This window comes from Leucoraja erinacea, chromosome 41 (assembly GCF_028641065.1).
Source record: "Leucoraja erinacea ecotype New England chromosome 41, Leri_hhj_1, whole genome shotgun sequence".
Classification (NCBI taxonomy): Eukaryota; Metazoa; Chordata; class Chondrichthyes; order Rajiformes; family Rajidae; genus Leucoraja; species Leucoraja erinaceus.
In genome coordinates, this window is record NC_073417.1 from 2,054,994 (window position 1) to 2,075,238 (window position 20,245).

General features: G+C 44.7%; 1 protein-coding gene across 1 annotated transcript in view; it reads left to right on the plus strand.

The window, feature by feature from the left end:
• Positions 1-20,245, plus strand: part of LOC129714800 (protein WWC2-like) — a 135,580-nt gene that overhangs the window by 66,246 nt on the left and 49,089 nt on the right. Inside the window, exons 10-11 of the mRNA XM_055664646.1 lie at positions 539-628; positions 1,986-2,572. Of these exons, the coding sequence (XP_055520621.1) occupies positions 539-628; positions 1,986-2,572 (677 nt within the window). The remainder of the gene's footprint in view (positions 1-538; positions 629-1,985; positions 2,573-20,245) is intronic.

The window sequence follows — 20,245 nt, forward strand, 5'->3', positions numbered from 1 at the left end:
AGTCAGAAGGTGGTGAATCTGTAGAATTATTTGCCACAGAAGGCTGTGGATCCAGGTCAAAGGCAGAGATAAATAGATTATTGATTAGTTTAGAGATACAGCGCGGAAACAGGCCCTTCTGCCCACCGGGTCCATGCCGACCAGCGATCCCCGCACATTAGCATTATCCTACACCTACTAGAGACAATTTTCACATTTACCAAGCCAATTAACCTACAAACCTGCACGTCTTTGGAGCGTGGGAGGAAACCAAAGATCTCGGAGAAAACCCACGGGGAGAACGTACAAACTCCATCCAGACAGCACCCGTAGTCAGGATCGAACCCGGGTCTCCGGCGCTGAATTCGCTGTAAGGCATCAACTCTACCGCTGCGCCACCGTGCCGTACACGGGTGTCAGGGGTTATGGGGAGAAGGCAGGAGAATGGGGTTTAGAGGGAGAGACAGATGAGCCATGGTTGAAGGTCGGATGGGCCGAATGGCCTGATTCTGCTGCCATAACTTACAAACTCATGAACTTGTAATGCTTTAATTTTCAGGTTAAAGTTACAAGAGAAGAGAAAGCGTCTGGTGCAACAGCTGGAGGAGGTGACCCAACTAACCTTGTTCCTGCACTCACAGCTCAAGAGGTACGTGTGTGCTCACAAAGTGTACAAGGAATCTCAAACCCTCAATGGCAATCGGTCAGTTATAGGATCACACAGCATAGAATCAGGCCCTTCAGCCCAACTTGTCCGCACCGGCCAACATATCCCATCTACACTTATCCCACCTGCCTGCGCTTGGCCCATATCCCCCCAAACCTGGCCTATCCATGTACCTGCTTAAGAAGGAACTGCAGATGCTGGAAATTCGAAAGTAGACCAAAAAGCTGGAGAAACTCAGCGGGTGAGGCAGCATCTATGGAGCGAAGGAAATAGGCAACGTTTCGGGCCAAAACCCATCTTCAGACAGATGTGAGGGTGGGGGTGGCGGGAGGAAGGGTGGAGCCAATGGGCTGAGGGAGAGCTGAGAAGGGGAGGAGAAAGTAGGGACTACCTGAAATTAGAGAAGTCAATGTTCATACCGCTGGGGTGCAAACTGCCCAAGTGAAATATGAGGTGCTGCTCCTCCAAGTTCGGAGAAAACCCGCTAGGTCACGGGGAGAACGTACAAACTCCGTACAGGCAGCACCCTGAGTCAGGATCGAACCCGGATCTTAGACGTTATAAGGCAGCAACTCAGCCCCACAGCGCCACCTGGGAATACTTTGCTGCTGATGGATCCTGACTCGGGGTGCTGTCTGTATAGAGTTTGCACGTTCTCCCCGTGACCGGCGTGGGTTTTCTCCGGGCGCTCCAGTTGCGTCCCACACTCGTCAGATGGAACACGGGTCTCTGGCGCCGTGAGGCAGCAATTCTACCGCTGCGCCACCATGCCTCCCCTTGTTCTGTGTTGCCATGGTCACCGTTTCGCGTGAGGAAATACTTCACGAAGGCCTGGATAGAGTGGATGTGGAGAGGATGTTTCCACTAGTGGGAGAGTCTAGGACCAGAGGCCACAGCCTCAGAATTAAAGGATGTTCCTGTAGGAAAGAGATGAGGAGGAATTTCTTCAGTCAGAGAGTGGTGAATCTGTGGAATTCATTGCCACAGAAGGCAATAGACAATAGACAATAGGTGCAGGAGTAGGCCATTCGGCCCTTCGAGCCAGCACCGCCATTCAATGTGATCATGGCTGATCATCCCCAATCAGTACCCCGTTCCTGCCTTCTCCTCATATCCCCTGACTCGGCTATCTTTAAGATTGTATAGATAGATTCTTCATCAGTACGGGTGCCAGGGGTTATGGGGAGAAGGCAGGAGAATGGCGTTAGGAGGGAGAGATAGATCAGCCATGATTGAATTGCGGAGTAGACTTGATGGGCCGAACGGCCTAATTCTGCGCCTATCACTTATGAACGTGAAATTTCTTCTCACGCTCTGACGCTGTCTTCTTTCTCGCCAGCCTTTCTGCGAGCACGTTGAGCTTGTCTTCGGGGAGTAGCCTGGGATCGCTGGCCTCGAGCCGCGGCTCGCTCAACACCTCCAGCAGAGGTTCTTCCCTCAACTCGCTGAGTTCCGCCGAGCTGTACGGCAGCCTCTCGGACCAGCCGGCGCTGGACCCGGACACCCAGTACAAGCTGGACTTCATGCTGCAGGAGAAGGCGGCCTACAACCCCTCCGCCATCGCCACCATACACGAGCACGAGGTGGCACGGGGACCTGGCGCCGTCGAGCCCCCCTTGAGTTCCAGGTCCTCACTCTGCTCCCTGTCGCCCCCCAGCTCGCCACTGGTCTCGGACGTGGCCTTCCTGCCACCGGCGCAAGACTCGCCGCCCCACCGGCCGACGGGGGTCTCCGAGGAGCGCCGAGCGGCCTGGGACTTTGCCTTTCTCGCACCCTACGGTGACGGCAGTGGAGATGGGGAGAGCCAAGCGTTGGTGGAACCAGGGCAAGTCAGCCATAACCTGGACCCTGGCATCCAGGGCAGTGGTGGCCAGAGCAGTGATGAACCGGAGCAACCTCTCACCGCGCCAAACAATGGCAACGCAGGTAAGAACCTTTAGAATCATAGACTCGGGCAGATTTACAAACTTGGTGGCAGTGTGAACTGTGAGGAGGATGCTATGAGGATGCAGGGTGACTTGGGGGAGTGGGCAGATGCATGGCAGATACAGTTTAATGTGGATAAATGTGAGGTTATCCACTTTGGCAGTAAAAACAGGAAGGCAGATTACTATCTAAATGGTGTCACAGCAAAGATCCTATAGCGGAGCAAGATAGACCACTCCTGCTAAATGCAATGGGCTGACGTGTAGTACGCAACGGAGCGGAACGTGGGCCTTTTTTTCATCCATTTCAGTAACCCGACCCGACCCGACTCGCAGTGTAATCAACGTTGTGGGGGAACAGTTTGTGTTAATAAATTATAATTCTGAAAATGAGGAGAAGATTTTTTTACCAAATAACTTTCTTTTTTACAAGGATGTTTCCGTAACCGGCTTCCGTCACCGCACTAGTATCTTTGCTCCGCTATGGGATCTTTGGTGCGGAGATGGAAGCCGGTAATGGAAATGGGGCCGAAAATTACTCCTGAATCTGCCCATGACCGTACTACATCTTTTTCGTCGAGTGGACTATCTTGCTCGCTATAGGATCTTTGGTGTCAAGTTGAGAAAAGGGCAAGTACAACGGGATCAGCTAATGAAAGTAAGCAAGCAGGTACAGCAGGCAGTGAAGAAAGCGAATGGTATGTTGGCTTTCATAGCACGAGGAGTTGAGTATAGGAGCAAAGAGGTCCTTCTGCAGTTGTTTAGGGCCATAATGAGACCACACCTGGAGTATTGTGTGCAGTTTTGGTCCCCTAATTTGAGGATAGACATTCTTGCTATTGAAGTAGTGCAGCGTAGGTTTACAAGGTTAATTCCCGGGATGGCGGGATTGTCATATGCTGAGAGAATGGAGCGGCTGGGCTTGTATAAGATTGTTAAGGGTTTGGACACACTAGAGGCAGGAAACATGTTCCCGATGTTGGGGGAGTCCAGAACCAGGGGCCGCAGTTTAAGAATAAGGGATAAGGCATTTAGAACGGAGATGAGGAAACAGTTTTTCTCACAGAGAGTGGTGAGTCTGTGGAATTCTCTACCTCAGAGTGTGGTGCAGGCCGGTTCTCTGGATACTTTCAAGAGAGAGCCAGATAGGGCTCTTAAAGATAGCGGAGTCAGGGGATATGGGGAGAAGGCAGGAACGGGGTACTGATTGGGGATGATCAGCCATGATCACAGGGAATGGCGGTGCTGGCTCGAAGGGCTGAATGGTGTACTCCTGCACCTATTGTTTATTGTCTATTGTCGATTTCTTTTATTTTTCTAGGCATCAATTTTGCAATATTATTTCAATTTCTATCAAAGAATAATTAGATGATCCAATGACAAATTTGTCAATGTGTATTTAAGAAAGAACTGCAGCTGCTGGAAAAATCGAAGGTAGACAAAAATGCTCGAGAAACTCAGCAGGTGAGGCATCATCTGTGGAGCGAAGGAATAGGCGACGTTTTGGGTCTCGACCCGAAACGTCGCCTGTTCCTTCGCTCCATGGATGCTGCCTCACCCAATATGATTCATTTGAAGAGTTTGAGAACCTTTGCACAATGGTCCAATTACTTGTAAACTGGAACAATGTTGCAGAGAACACATCAGGAGTCCAGAGTGTCTTATTAACACATGTCAAGCGGATACAGGACAATTCAATTTGTACTTGCAGCAGCATGACAGAGATGCAAACACAGTCCTCCCCAAACACCGGTGTAAGCAACAAAAATAACTTGCGCGTTTAAGAAACACTGAGTGATACAGCGTGGAAACAGGCCCTTCAGCCCAACTTCAGCCCACATCGGCCAACATCTCCCATCTACACTAGTGCCACTTGCCCTCCAAACCTGTCCTATCCATGCATCTGCTCAAACGTTTCTTTAACATTGGACAGACAAAGGAGAGTGGTTTACCTGGATTTTCAGAAAGCCTTTGATAAGGTGCCACGTGAGGCTGCTAAGGAAGACGAGAGCCCACGGTATCAAGGGGCAGATACTAGCATGGATAGCAGGTTGGCTGGATGGCAGAAGGCAGAGAGTGGCAATAAAGGGGGCTTTTTCCGGTTGGCTTCCAGTGACTAGCGGCGTTCCGTGCGGTTCGGTGCTGGGGCCGCTAGTCTGCACGTTGTATATTAACGATTTGGACGAAAGGAATGAAGGCTTTGTGGCAAAGTTTGCGGATGATGCGAAAATAGGTGGAGGGGCAGGTAGTGTAGAGGAAGCAGGGACTCTGCAGAAGGACTTGGACAGGTTGGGAGAGTGGACAGAGAAGTGGCAGATGGAATATAGTGTAGCCAAGTGTGGAGTCATGCATTTTGGTCGTAGGAATAAAGGCGCAGACTAGTTTCTAAATGGGGAGAGAATCCAGAAATCGGAGGTACAAAGGGACTTGGGAGCTGGTGCAGGATTCCCAAAATGTTAATCTGCAAGTCGAACCAATGGTAATGAAAGTAATCTCAATGCTCACATTTATTTCAAGAGGGCTTGTATACAAAAACAGGGATGTAATGCTGAGGCTCTATAAGGCACTGGTAAGGCCACATTTGGAATATTGTGAGCAAATTTGGGCCTCATATTTGACGAAGGATGTGCTGGCTCTGGAGAGGATCCAGAGGAGGTTTACAAGAATGATCCCAGGAATGAGTGGGTTAACCTATGATGAGCGTTTGTCGGCACTGGGCCTGTACTCGCTGGAGTTTAGAAGAATGATGGGGGACTTCATTGAAACGTACAGAATAGTGAAAGGCTTGGATAGAGTGGATGTGGAGAGGATGTTTCCACTAGTGGGAGAGTCTAAGACTAGAGGACACAGCATCAGACTTAAAGGACGTTCCTTGGGAAGGAGATGATGAGGTGGAGGTGAATACCGAATCAAAAATGTTGTATATGAATGTGCGAAGTATAAGAAATAAAATGGATGAGCTTGAGGCTCATTTAGAAATTGTTAAGTATGATGTTGTGGGAATTACAGGGACATGGCAGCAAGAGGGCCAGGGCTGGGAACTGAATATTCAGGGGTATACGTCCTATCGAAAAGACACACAGGTGGGCAGAGGGGGTGGGGTGGCTCTGTTGGTAAGGAATGAAATTCAGTCCCTTTAAAGGGGTGACATTGAAACGGGAGATGTGGAGTCAGTATGGATAGAACTAAGGAATTATAAGGGTAAAAAGACCCTAATGGGACTAATAGACAGGCTCCCAAACAGTGGCCTGAAAAGAGGGTGCAAGTTGATTCAGGAGTTAAAATAGTAAGATTAAACGAGAACTTACCAGTTTGAAGTTTGATCTGTATTTTATGAGGAGTTACGATGAGGGATTACGTGAAGAAGCCCGCCCCAGGACGCATTGCGGCATAACTTCAAAGCAGCGGTGTGGAATCACAGACAGACACGTATTTGAAGTAACATAGTAAAGAATAAAGAGACATCAATTATCAGTTTGATCCATGTAATGAGGGTGGGAGCGGAGGGCACGTAATCCCTCATCGTAACTCCTCATAAAATACAGATCAAACTTCAAACTGGTAAGTTCTCGTTTAATCTTACTATTTTACTTCGGAGTCACGTGAGTGACTTCGTGAAGATTTCAAAGCTCTGTGATTTCAAACCGTGTAACAGTTTTATATCACTCGCTGCCGAAGCCTTTGAGGGAGGAAGCGTGTTATCATAATCAACCAATGATTCTATTTATAGAAAAAAACAATGGTATTTTTACAATAACACTGAAGAATTTTAAATGCTCCCCTTGGCTAATTTGAATATTTGCAGATTGGAATCTTCCTGCAAATAAAAACAGGTTTTGTCAACAGTTTATAATAATTTATTTCTCTGAACGTTTTACCCCCACTATTCTGCTGTAGCCAGGATGTGGTTTACAGGCACGTCCATTCTTTTGCCGTTGACGTGGAAGCTTCTCCTGTGGGATGACAACTTTGTACATGTTAGTTTTATCCCAGGAGCTTTAACCTGCTTGAGCCATCTCAAAAAAGGCTTGTTACCCGACCACAAGGTTTTTTGTGACCAACCCACAAGGCTTTTCATCTCCCTCGCATAATTAGGTTGTGTCTATGTAAGGTAATAGGGTCTTGGCACATACCGTGTTTTCTGGCGGGTAAGCCCGGGTTTTATGACTGGATAAGGTGTTCCTGGTCTGGTTTGACCATTCCCTGGACAAATGATAGAGATCTGGTCTGAAGCTGTGAGCATGGTGTCCAGTTGAAAATAGGAGTAGTGACTGGACCCTCTGTGCTGCTCCGTGTGCCTTCAACATATGTTTTTAGTGCATAGAAGGTTCAGGTTTAGGGCTCTGGCTGGTGGGTATCCCCTGAAGTGTGGTTAACCATTGTGACATCCCATATATGGGTGTACCTGGTCTAGGGGCTTAGAGTTTTAATACCCTTCAAATTTACCACAAGCCAGTGACCCCATGGCCTGTTGTCCTGTAGCTGTTTTGACAAAGAACAGGCAGGGTAATTCTAGCTGTGTTGATGGCACTGTAGCCGAATCCTTCATCATGATGAAGGTTCTCCAGGAATTCCAGTTCGTAGTACCTGTATCGGATGAGTAGGTTTTCCCTGTATCCTTGCAGTACTTCTCTTGATGCTGGACAAGTGTTGTAGTCCAGTGGATGTTCAAAAGGATGCTGACATGGTGTTGATTGTTCAGTATAACAATCCCAGTCCCAGAGGTTGTGCAGAATCTGCAGCTCAGGAGCTTATTTTCTCATGGCACAGTTGACTTGTGCCCGGCTCCGATTGTTAATAATTCTGGGTACTGGAAAACACCATCCAAGTTTCAACAGCCATGTCATGGCGTGAAGTGAAACAAGGGCTGCGTAAGTCCGTCAGGTACTATCAAATACCTGAAGCAGAATCCTTTTGTACTGTGCGTTGTTCTCGATTGGTGAGGCAGAAGGGAAAAAATACATAGAATTAATTTCACCAATGCAGCGTGAACGTATTTGTCTATCAATATTATAAATACATTCTTGAATGGCAACATGACCTATAGGTCAGAAAAGTTAATATATATAGCTGACGATCTTTCTGCTGGAACTATCTGTCCCAGAGAATTTTTTTAATGAGGATTCCACTGGCCCAGGGTCTGGTTTCCCCCCGCGACATACATAGGACATCCCCGAACACCTGGTGATATAGCGTTAATGCAAATAATCGATATCAGTTTCACATTCCATTTTTATTGTCATTGTCAGTGTACAGTACAGCGACAATGAAATGCATTAATATCTGTTGCATCATATAGCTTAATAGTTTTGTTAACTTTATATGAAAAACATCTAATTGATGTAGTCCTTAATATTATGTGACCTGGTGTCTGTCACTGTATCTTGCTTACCGCCCAGGTAAGTTGTTGATAGTCAAATACATCTATGGATATACCATTGCCAAATTGGTTTGACCAACTTCTCATATGATACCGACTTTATGCTGCCATATGGTTAATATAGGCCACCTCCATAGTGTAGTCTATTTATACCCATACATGCAAGTGCTTTAAAACTCATAAAATTCACCCGAACATTTTTTAGATAATTAATGCCCAGTATAAGTGGTAACCCCACCACTGTCTTTCTGATATTACTTCAGTGGGTAACTTCATGAGATGCTCAATGACAACCTATATGTTGTTTTTGATACTAACATCTGAATGATGTAGACAGAAATGGTACAATTTTTTCCCAATTACTCTGTTATTTGTCGAGTAGTTGGTAGTTTGACCATTACTTTGTGCTTGTTTGTGCCAATTCAACTATGTTGTCTCTTGGCATCCTTATAGTTACGTGGACTGAATTAATATGAAAGCCAAGATAGTCCAAGAAAGCGCTCTATATGCTGGTAGGAACCAGACCCACCTACCTCCATGGTTATTGGCGGTTTTGTGTTTTCTGTTTTCTGAGTGCTTTTGTTCTGAGGATGTGCTGGCGACGTTGGGGGGGGGGGGCGCATTTTCCAGGGGGTCCGCGGCGGGCCCTGATCTAAAAGATCTTTGGGGATAGTGCGGCCCCAAGCTTTCACCAGTCCCATATTCTAGACATAGACTGGTGGATGCCGTGAGGTGCTGCTGTTAGGGTATCGAAAGTCGTGGTTTGCTCGTCCCTTGGCCTGCCCTCATGATGCCGAAGGTTTTTGATACCTCTTGGATCTCCTTCAGCTTTTTGTTCAGATCTTTCCCAAATAGCAGTGAGTCTGCCTCCGCTGCTGGGCTTTGCTCAAGCCTGCATCTTTGAGATTGAGGGCAGGTGTTGTATTTCCCTTCAGAGATTATTTAGTTCGAAACTTTGGGCACCTTAATACCAGCACTTTCTGGTGGCATGTGTTGATCTCGTTATCTCCACAGAACAAGCATAGGCTGTGATAGCTGACATCAGGAGCCTTCGGATCCGCTGTAGCTTGAGTTTTTATGCCCGCATAAGGGCCCCCACAACTTCCAGATTTTGCTGTTTTAGGCTTATTCCCCTTAAGGGCCTCATAGTTCTCTGGTGCTGTATATTCTTGCTGGCTGCCATTGTTTTGGCTCCGGCGGTGCTCCAGCCCGTGGGGTTGCTACGAAGCGGTCCACGACACCCAACAGCTGTTCCTGATCCTGCACCTCATGCATACTCCCGATTTTGTCCACCTGCCCCATTTGTAGACCAGCCCTGCCCTGGTCACCAATGCTAGCCTCCTGCTCCAACCCGTGGTATGAGGGTAGCAAAGGGCAGTGCCTGAACGACACTATGGAGGAGGTGCCTGTCCTGTCTCGCCGGGAGCGCTGCTGTTCCCGGTGGACCTTCTCCTCCAGGAGCTGCTAAGTGCAGCTCAGGCGGCTGTCTCTCTCTGCTTTGGTAGAGACATGTCCCCCTCCGACGAATCGGAGACGACCGGCCGTTTGGCTTCCTGGCCGCTTTCCCAGTCCGCCGTGTAGGCTCTGGCGAGGCTGGCTTGGCTCGGTCTCAGGGATAGCGAAAACGCTCTGCGAGCGACGCTGCCGCCGGTTGCTGCCCCGCTGGTAGAGTTGGAGCGGGGCAGTTTCTCTTTGCGAGTTTTTTGCGTTGAGTTCCTGAAATCTGTAATAAAACACAACTGCAAACTCACCTTTCCAATGCCCAAGAGCCGCTCCTGCAGCTCAGGCGGCTGTCTCTCCCCCTCCTGGGTGGAGAGACGTCCCAGTCCGATGTCGGCTCCACCGCCCGGTTTTACACACATCCAGCCCGCTGCTCAGGTGCTAGCGGGCTGGCTCGGTCGCGGTGTCGGGTTTGCGGACCGCCCGCTAAGCGGTCCACCCCTGTTTGCTGCCCAACGACGTCCTTTCGTCCAGCGGGCAGGTGCAGCATTTCCCCCCCCCAAGCCCGCAGCTGATGCTGACGGCCTTGGTGCAGTGTCGGGAGCGGGCCGTTGATTAGCGGTCCTCGCTCTCTCTCTCTCTCTCTGCACTCGGGCTGCTGCTCACCTGCACTCGGGCTGCAGCGCACTCACGCCAGCACTGCACAGTGGGTCCCCCTAACGGCTCCGCAAATGTCGGAAGCCTCCTCCCGCCCGCCTGCCTGCCTCACCTGGACAGTACTCGCGAGCGAGCGAGGACTGAGGGGAACCCCCAACGCAGTGCTAGCGCCGTCTTCCTGCGCTCTTGATGTCGCCCCTGTGGAGAGTTTACCGGCACCGGCACAGCTCCCATTCATGGTCCGCCGGCGCTCTCTCTCCCTAGTAGCGTCTTTCCTCCCCTCCCTCGAACGCAAAGGGGCTGTAACAGTAAAGGTAAGTACTTACCTAAACTTAGATTTTTTCTCGTTTCTTCGGGAGCCCTGACTCCCGGCTGCCGCTTTGCATGCTGAAACGTAATGCCGCAATGCGACCTGGGGCGGGCTTCTTCACGAAGTCACTCACGTGACTCCGAAGTAAAATTGGTATGTTGCAAAGGTCTCGCTACGGTGGTTATGTGAGATTTCAACATGCAGGTAGACTGGGAAAATCAGGTTGGTACTGGACCCCAAGAAAGGGAGTTTGCAGAGTGCCTCCAAGATGGATTCTTAGAGCAACTTGTACTGGAACCTACCAGGGAGAAGGCAATTCTGGATTTAGTGTTGTGTAATGAACCGGATTTGATAAGGGAACTCAAGGCAAAGGAACCATTAGGAGGTAGTGACCATAATATGATGTTATAATCTGCAATTTGAGAGGGAGAAGGTAAAATCGGAAGTGTCAGTATTACAGTTGAGCAAGGGGGACTATGTTGGCATGAGGGAGGAGCTGGCCAAAGTTGACTGGAAAGGGACCCTAGCAGGGATGATGGTGGAACAGCAATGGCAGGTATTTCTGGGAATAATCCAGAAGACGCAGGATCATTTCATTCCAAAGAGGAAGAAAGATTTTTTTTTTTTTTTTTTTTTTTTTTTAATTTTATTAGAAGTTAATACAGTACAAAACAGTACAGTGGAACCTAAATTTAGGTGCCAACTATGTCATGCTGTAATCCATTCTATGTACAACCTCTCGTTTTATGTTTTGAGAAGGGAAGTAAGACAAGGAAAAGAAAACAATAGAAAGGGGAAAAAGAGGAAAAATAGATGGTAGAGAATAGAAAAAAGTAAAGTGTGTATATAAAAAAAAAAAAAGAAAAAGTGGAAAGTAGAAATAGGAGAGAAGGCCCCTTAAAAGAGAAATTTTCAAATCTGTATTCGGAGATGTAGATCTATCCACGGCATGAACTGAAATCAGCAATCTTTACGGTACCGCTGCATCACATGATTCCAAAATGTCGATGAAAGGAGACCAGCTCCTTAAGAATTGGTCATATTTATCTATTAGTCGGAGTCTCATTTCTTCAAGGCGTGCTATGTCCATCATATTCCTAATCCACATTTTAACAGTTGGTATGGTTGTATTTTTCCAAAATTTAAGTATCAATTTCTTTCCAATTATTAACCCATAATTAAAAAAAACGTTTTGGTCTTTATTTAAATTGATATCTTCTACTATCATTCCAAATATAATCCATTCCGTTTTAGGTTCTATTGTGGACTTGAAAAGCTTTGTAAATATATCAAATATATCAAAAGAGGAAGAAAGATTCTAAGGGGAGTAAGAGGCGTCCATGGATGACAAGGGAAGTCAAGGACAGTATAAAACTAAAAGAGAAGACGTGTAACGTAGCAAAGATGAGCGGGAAGCCAGAGGAATGGGAACCTTTTAAAGATCAACAGAAGGTAATTAAAAAGACAATACGAGGAGAAAAGATGAAGTATGAAGGTAAGCTAGCCAGGAATATAAAGGAGGATAGTAAAAGCTTCTTTAGGTATGTGAAGAAGAAAAACATATTTAAGACAAATGTGGATCCCTTGAAAACAGAAACAGGTGAATTTATTATGAGGAACAAGGAAATGCCAGACGAGTTGAACAGGAACTTTGGATCCGTCTTCACTAAGGAGGACACAAACAATATCCCTGATGTACTAGTGGCCAGAGGATCTGGAGTGATGGAGGAACTGAAGGAAATTCACATTTGGCAGGAAATGGTGTTGGATAGACTGATGGAACTGAAGGCTGATAAATCCCCAGGGCCTGATGGTCTGCATCCCAGGGTACTTAAGGAAGTGGCTCTAGAAATTGTGGACACATTGGTGATCATTTTCCAATGTTCTATTGATTTTGGATCAGTTCCTATGGATTGGAGGGTAGCTAATGTTATCTCACTTTTGAAGAAAGGAGGTAGGGAGAAAACGGGGAATTATAGACCAGTTAGCCTGACATCGGTGGCGGGGAAGATGCTGGAGTCAATTATAAAATATTAAATAGCGGCACATTTGTATCGTAGAAGCAGGATCGGTCCAAGTCAACATGGATTTACAAAGGGGAAATCATGCTTGACTAATCTTCTGGAATTTTTAGAGGATGTAACTAGGAAAATGGACAAGGGAGAGCCAGTGGATGTAGTGTACCTGAACTTTCAGAAAGCCTTTGATAAGATCCCACATAGGAGATTAGTGGGCAAAATTAGAGCACATGGTATTGGGGGTAGAGTGCTAACATGGATAGAAAATTGGTTGGCACGCAGGAAACAAAGATTAGGGATCAACGGGTCCCTTTCAGAATGGCAGGCAATGACTAGTGGGGTGCCGTAAGGCTCGGTGTGGGGACCACAGCTATTTACAATATATATTAATGATTTAGATGAAGGAATTAAAAGTAACATTAACAAATTTGCAGATAACACAAAGCTGGGTGGCAGTGTGAACTGTGAGGAGGATGCTATGAGGATGCAGAGAGACTTGGTGAGTGGCCAGATGCATGGCAGATGCAGTATAATGTGGATAAATGTGAGGTTATGGGAAGGTAAATTATTATCTGAATGGTGCGGAGACTTTAAACTAGAACGGTTGGGGGGAGGGACTCAAATAGGGAAAGCTAGTAGTCAGTGTGTGAGGCAGGAGTCAGAGAAGGGAAGCACTCGGACACAAAATGTAGGGGAGAAAGAAGAAAAAGATAATAAACAGAGTATACAAGGGGGTGGGTTTCTTAACTTAGTATATTTTAATGCTAGGAGCATTGTAAGAAAGGTGGATGAGCTTAGAGCCTGGATTGACACCTGGAAGTATGATGTTGTGGCGATCAGTGAAACATGGTTGCAGGAGGGCTGTGATTGGAAACTAAATATTCCAGGATTTCGTAGCTTCAGGTGTGATAGAATTGGAGGGGTAAGAGGTGGAGGTGTTGCATTGCTAGTCAGGGAAGATATTACAGCAGTGCTTTGGCAGGATAGATTGGAGGGCTCGTCTAGGGAGGCTATTTGTGCGGAACTGAGAAGTGGGAAAGGTGTAGCAACACTTATAGGGGTGTATTATAGACCGCCAAATGGGGAGCGAGAATTGGAAGAGCAAATGTGTAAGGAGATAGCAGATATTAGTAGTAAGCACAAGGTAGTGATTGTGGGAGATTTCAATTTTCCACACATAGACTGGGAAACACATTCTGTAAATGGGCTGGATGGTTTGGAGTTTGTAAAATGTGTGCAGGATAGTTTTTTGCAGCAATATATAGAGGTACCTACTAGAGAAGGGGCAGTGCTGGACCTCCTGTTAGGAAATGAGACAGGTCAGGTGGCGGAGGTATGTGTTGGGGAACACTTCGGGTCCAGTGATCACAATACCATTAGTTTCAATATAATTATGGAGAGGGTCAGAACTGGACCTAGGGTTGAGATTTTTGATTGGAGAAAGGCTAACTTTGAGGAGATGCGAAAGGATTTAAAAGGAGTAAATTGGGACATTTTGTTTGATGGGAAGGATGTGGAGGAGAAATGGAGGACATTTAAAGATGACATTTCAAGAGTACAGAATCTTTATATCCCTGTTCGGTTGAAAGGAAATAGTAAAAATTGGAAAGAGCCATGGTTTTCAAGGGAAATTGGACACTTGGTTTGGAAAAAGAGAGAGATCTACAATAATTATAGGCAGCATGGAGTAAAAGAGGTGCTTGTGGAGTATAAAGAATGTAAAAAGAATCTTAAGAAAGAAATTAGAAAAGCTAAAAGAAGATATGAGGTTGCTTTGGCAAGTAAGGTAAAAGTAAATCCAAAGGGTTTCTACAGCTATATTAATAGCAAAAGGATAACGAGGGATAAAATTGGTCCATTAGAGAGTCAGAGTGGACAGCTATCTGCAGAGCCAAAAGAGATGGGGAAGATATTGAACAATTTATTTTCTTCAGTATTCACCAAGGAGAAGGAAATTGAATTATGTGAGGTAAGGGAAACAAGTAGAGTAGCTATGGAAACTGTGAGATTCAAAGAAGAGGAAGTACTGACACTTTTGAAAAATATAAAAGTGGATAAGTCTCCAGGTCCTGACAGGATATTCCCTAGGACATTGAGAGAAGTTAGTGTAGAAATAGCAGGGGCTATGACAGAAATATTTCAATTGTCATTAGAAACGGGAATAGTGCTGGAGGATTGGAGTACTGCGCATGTTGTTCCATTGTTTAAAAAGGGTTCTAAGAGTAAACCTAGCAATTATAGACCTGTTAGTTTGATGTTAGTGGTGGGCAAATTAATTGAAAGGATACTTAGAGACAATATATATAAGCATCTGGATAAACAGGGTCTGATTAGGAACAGTCAACATGGATTTGTGCCTGGAAGGTCATGTTTGACTAATCTTCTTGAATTTTTTGAAGAGGTTACTCGGGGAAATTGATGAGGGTAAAGCAGTGGATGTTGTATATATGGACTTCAGTAAGGCCTTTGACAAGGTTCCTCACGGAAGGTTGGTTAAGAAGGTTCAATTGTTGGGTATTAATGGTGGAGTAGCAAGATGGATTCAACAGTGGCTGAATGGGAGATGCCAGAGAGTAATGGTGGATGGTTGTTTGTCAGGTTGGAGGCCAGTGACTAGTGGGGTGCCTCAGGGATCTGTGTTGGGGCCACTGTTGTTTGTCATGTACATCAATAATCTGGATGATGGTGTGATAAATTGGATTAGTAAGTATGCAGATGATACTAAGATAGGTGGGGTTGTGGATAATGAAGTAGATTTTCAAAGTCTACAGAGAGATTTAGGCCATTTGGAAGAGTGGACTGAAAGATGGCAGATGGAGTTTAATGCTGATAAGTGTGAGGTGCTACATCTTGGCAGGACAAATCAAAATAGGACGTACATGGTAAATGGTAGCGAATTGAGGAATGCAGTGAAATGAGGGATCTAGGAATAACTGTGCACAGTTCCCTGAAGGTGGAATCTCATGTAAATAGGGTGGTAAAGAAAGCTTTTAGTGTGCTGGCCTTTATAAATCAGGGCATTGTGTATAGAAGTTGGGATGTAATGTTAAAATTGTACAAGGCATTGGTGAGACCAATTCTGGAGTATGGTGTACAATTTTGGTCGCCTAATTATAGGAAGGATGTCAACAAAATAGAGAGAGTACAGAGGAGATTTACTAGAATGTTGCCTGGGTTTCAGCAACTAAGTTACAGAGAAAGGTTGAACAAGTTAGGTCTTTATTCTTTGGAGCGCAGAAGGTTAAGGGGGGACTTGATAGAGGTCTTTAAAATGATGAGAGGGATAGACAGAGTTGACGTGGATAAGCTTTTTCCATTGAGAGTAGGGAAGATTCAAACAAGAGGACATGACTTGAGAATTAAGGGACAGAAGTTTAGGGGTAACATGTGGGAATTTCTTACTCAGAGAGTGGTAGCGGTGTGGAATGAGCTTCCAGTGGAAGTGGTGGAGGCAGGTTCCATTTTATCATTTAAAAATAAATTGGATAGGTATATGGACGGGAAAGGAATGGAGGGTTATGGTCTGAGTGCAGGTAGATGGGACTAGGGGAGAATACGTGTTTGGCACAGACTAGAAGGGCCGAGTTGGACTGTTTCCGTGCTGTAATTGTTATATGGTTATATGGTGTCGGGTTAGGAAAAGGGGAAGTACAACAAGACCTGGGTGTCCTTGTACATCAGTCACTGAAAGTAAGCATGCAGGTAGAGCAGGCAGTAAAGAAAGTGAATGGCATGTTGGCCTTCATAACGAGAGGAGTTGAGTACAGGAGCAAAGAGATCCTTCTGCAGTTGTACAGGGCCCTGATGAGACCACATTTGGAGTATGTGTGCAGTTTTAGTCTCCTAATCTGAGGAAGACCATTCTTGCTATTGAGGGAGTTCAGCGTAGGTTCAAAAGGTTAATTCCCGGGATGGCGGGACTTTTTCACACGGAGAGTGGTGAGTCTGTGGAATTCTCTGCTTCAGAGGGAGGTGGAGGCAGGTTCTCCGGATACTTTCAAGAAAGAGCTTGATAGGGCTCCTAAAGATAGCGGAGTCAGGGGATATGGGGAGAAGGCAAGATCGAGGTGCTGATTGTGGATGATCAGCCATGATCACATTGAATGGCGGTGCTGGCTCGAAGAGCCGAATGGCCTACTCCTGCACCTATTATCCATTGTCATATGATGAAAGAATGGACTGGGCTTGTATTCACTGGAATTTAGAAGGATGAGAGGATATTTTAAAATTATTAAGGGATTGGACAAGCTAGAAGCAGGAAACATGTTTACGATGCCAGGGGCCATAGTTTAAGAATAAGGGGTAGGCCATTTAGAACTGCGATGAGGAAAAACGTTTTCACACAGAGAGTTGTGAATTTGTGGAATTCTCTACCTTAGCCGGCAGGGGAGTTCGATTCACTGGATGCTTTCAAAAGAGAGTTAGATAGAGCTCTAAGGGCTACTAGAATCAAGGGGTATGGGGAGAAGGCAGGAACGGGGTACTGATTGGAGATGATCAGCCATGATCACATTGAATGGTGGTGCTGGCTCGAAATGGCGAATGGCCTCCTCCTGCACGTATTGTCTATGTATCTATAACTATGAATTTCTTTAGTTAGATGGTGGTGAACCTGTGGAATTCTTTGCCACAGAAGGCTGCGGAGTCCATCAGTGGATATTTTTTAAGGCAGAGATAGATAGATTCTTGATTAGAACAGGTGTCGGGGGTTATGGGGAGAAGGCAGGAGAATGGGGTTAGGAGGGAGAGATAGATCAGCCATGATTAAATGGCAGAGATGACGATGGGCCGAATGGCCTAATTCTGCTCCCATCAATTATGACCTTATGGCATTATGATAGTCCCTGCCTCAACTGCCTCCTCCGGCAGCGCGTTCCGTACACTAACCACACTTTGCGTAAAAAATTTACTCCTCAGCTTCCGATTTAATATTTCTCCTCTCACCTTAAACCAATGTCCTCTGGTCCTCGATTCCCATATTCTGGGCAAGAGACTCTGTGCGTCTACTTGATATATTCCTCTCATTGTTTTGTACACATCTGTAAGATCACCCCTCATCCTTGGTCTGCTATAACCAAAATCTGCTATATAGAGGTCTAATATTGCGAGGGTTTACATGGGAAAAGCTTTTTAAGAGATTACAATCGATCCGTTCACAGTGTACAGATACATGATAAAGGAAATAATGTTTATTGCAAATAAAGTCTTTTTTTTTTTTTTTTTTTTTTTTTTTTCTCTTTTTTTTTTTTTTTTTTTATTTTTTATTAGAAGTACGGTAAATTACAATTCTACACAACACATATATCTTGATACATTTTTTGTACCGCTTCATTTTTTTTTTTTTAGAGCTTTAAGAAAAAGGTAGAAGTAAGGAAAGTAAAGAAAGTGCAAGAGAGTCGTGCAGTGCAAGAGTGTAAGGAAAAGAAAGCCCCTTAGGAAAGAAGTTAGAGAAGGAAGTAAAGTGAGAAAATAGACCCTAGAAAAGAGAGAAAGAGAAAGTAGAAACAATCGCTCTATTATAACATTAAACTCCGCAGAAAGGGGACTACCAACCAAGTCTGTTTTTGTTATTTTACCTCCCGTTACCAGGTCCTGATTCCGCTTATTTATATATTTGTTTTTTTTTTAGATTACTATTGCACCTCATACTTGTAATAGGTCCAGAAACATAGACCACGTCTTTTGGAATTGGTCTGCTTTACCTGCTAGGAGGAATCTCATCTCTTCCAGATGTAATGTTTCAAACATATTTGATATCCACATTTTTATTGTTGGTGTCGGCGCATTTTTCCAGAATTTAAGTATAAGCTTTTTTCCCATTATTAGCCCGTAATTAAATAAATTCTTCTGAAACACGTTTAATTCAGGGTTATCTTCCGATATTCCGAAGATAATCCATTCTGGTTTTGGTACCAGTTTTATTTTGATCAATTTTGAAAAAATATCAAATATTTCATACCAGAATTTTTGGATTTTTGTACAAAAAACAAAAGAGTGCGCTATGGTAGCTTCTTGACATAGGCATTTATCACAGATTGGTGAAACATTAGGGAAGATTTTATTTAATTTAGTTTTTGAATAATATAATCTATGTAATGTTTTAAATTGGATGAGCGTATGCCGTACGTTGATCGAACATTTATGCACCTGTAGTAAATGATTATCCCAGGTCTCTTTTGAGATTTTTATAGCTAATTCTTGTTCCCAATCTTTTCTAATTCCATCTGTTGTGGGTATTTCTATGTTTAAAATGATATTATATAAGTACGATATTAAATTAGCTGATTCCGCCTTGGTCTTCATTGCTTCATCCAATAAGTCGGAAGACATATTATGATAGTCTTTTGTGTGTTTTTTCAGATAATCACAAATTTGAAGATATTTAAAATATTGGTTATTTTTCAAATTATATTTCAGTTGTAGTTGTTGAAATGATAGTAAATTCCCTAATTCATACAGATCTTCGAGCGTTTTAATTCCCATTCTTTCCCATTGTATAAATGATTTGTCTATGATTGATGGTTTAAACGATGGATTATTGACTATTGGTATTAAAAGAGATAGGTTTCTTAATTTTAAATTCTGTTTTATTTGTTTCCATGTTCTTATTGTGTTATGTATAATTGGATTTTTATTATAATTTTTATTATTCAAATTTGTTGGTGAGAGGATGGTCGCTCCTATATTACTCGGGGAGCAGTCCCCTTTTTCCATTACCATCCAGTCCGCCTGCTGTGCAGAATTGTCCAGCAGGTGAATCATATTTTTAATATTTACTGCCCAGTTATAATACATAAGATTAGGGAGCACTAGACCCCCCAGCTCTTTTCGTTTATTAAGGTGTGCTATTTGTATTCTATGGGATTTATAATCCCATATAAAATTTGTAATGTCTGAGTCCAATTTTTTGAAAAACTTTTTTGGGAGGTATATAGGTATTGATTGAAATAGGTATAGAATTTGTGGTAAGAAAACCATTTTAATAGCATTTATTCTGCCTATTAAGGACATCGGAAGTGTTTTCCAGAATTTAATCAGATTATTCAATTTCTTGAGTAAAGGATTATAATTGGCTTTAAACATATCCTGGTAATTTCTAGTAATTTCAATTCCCAATATTGCAAATAAAGTCGAGTAAAGTCCGATCAATGATACTCCGAAAGTCTCTAATGAGGTAGACGGTAGTTCAGAGCTGCTCTCTGGTTGTGGTAGGATGGTTCAGTTGCCTGATAACAGCTGGGAAGAAACTGTCCCTGAATCTGGAGGTGTGCGTTTTCACACTTCTGTACCTCTTGCCTGATGGGAGAGGGGAGAAGAGGGAGTGGCCAGGGTGCGACTGGTCCTTGATGATGCTGCTGGCCTTGCCGCGGCAGCGTGAGGTGTAGATGGAATCAATGGAAGGGAGGTTGGTTTGTGTGATGGTCTGGGCTGCGTCCACAACTTCATTTTGCTCCGGGCCGCCAACGCACCTGGATTGTAGGCGCAGTTCCAGACCAAGAGTCTAAAGAAGGATTTAGACCCGAAAAGATACCTATCCATGTTCTCCAGAGATGCTGCCTGACCCGCTGAGTTACTCCAGCACTCTGTGAAACGTCACCTATCCATGTTCTCCACAGATGCTGCCTGACCAGCTGAGTTACTCCAGCACTCTGTGAAACGTCACCTATCCATGTTCTCCACAGATGCTGCCTGACCCGCTGAGTTACTCCAGCACTCTGTGAAACGTCACCTATCCATGTTCTCCACAGATGCTGCCTGACCCGCTGAGTTACTCCAGCACTCTGTGAAACGTCACCTATCCATGTTCTCCACAGATGCTGCCTGACCAGCACTCTGAATCCTTTTGTGTATTAACCAGCATCTACAGGT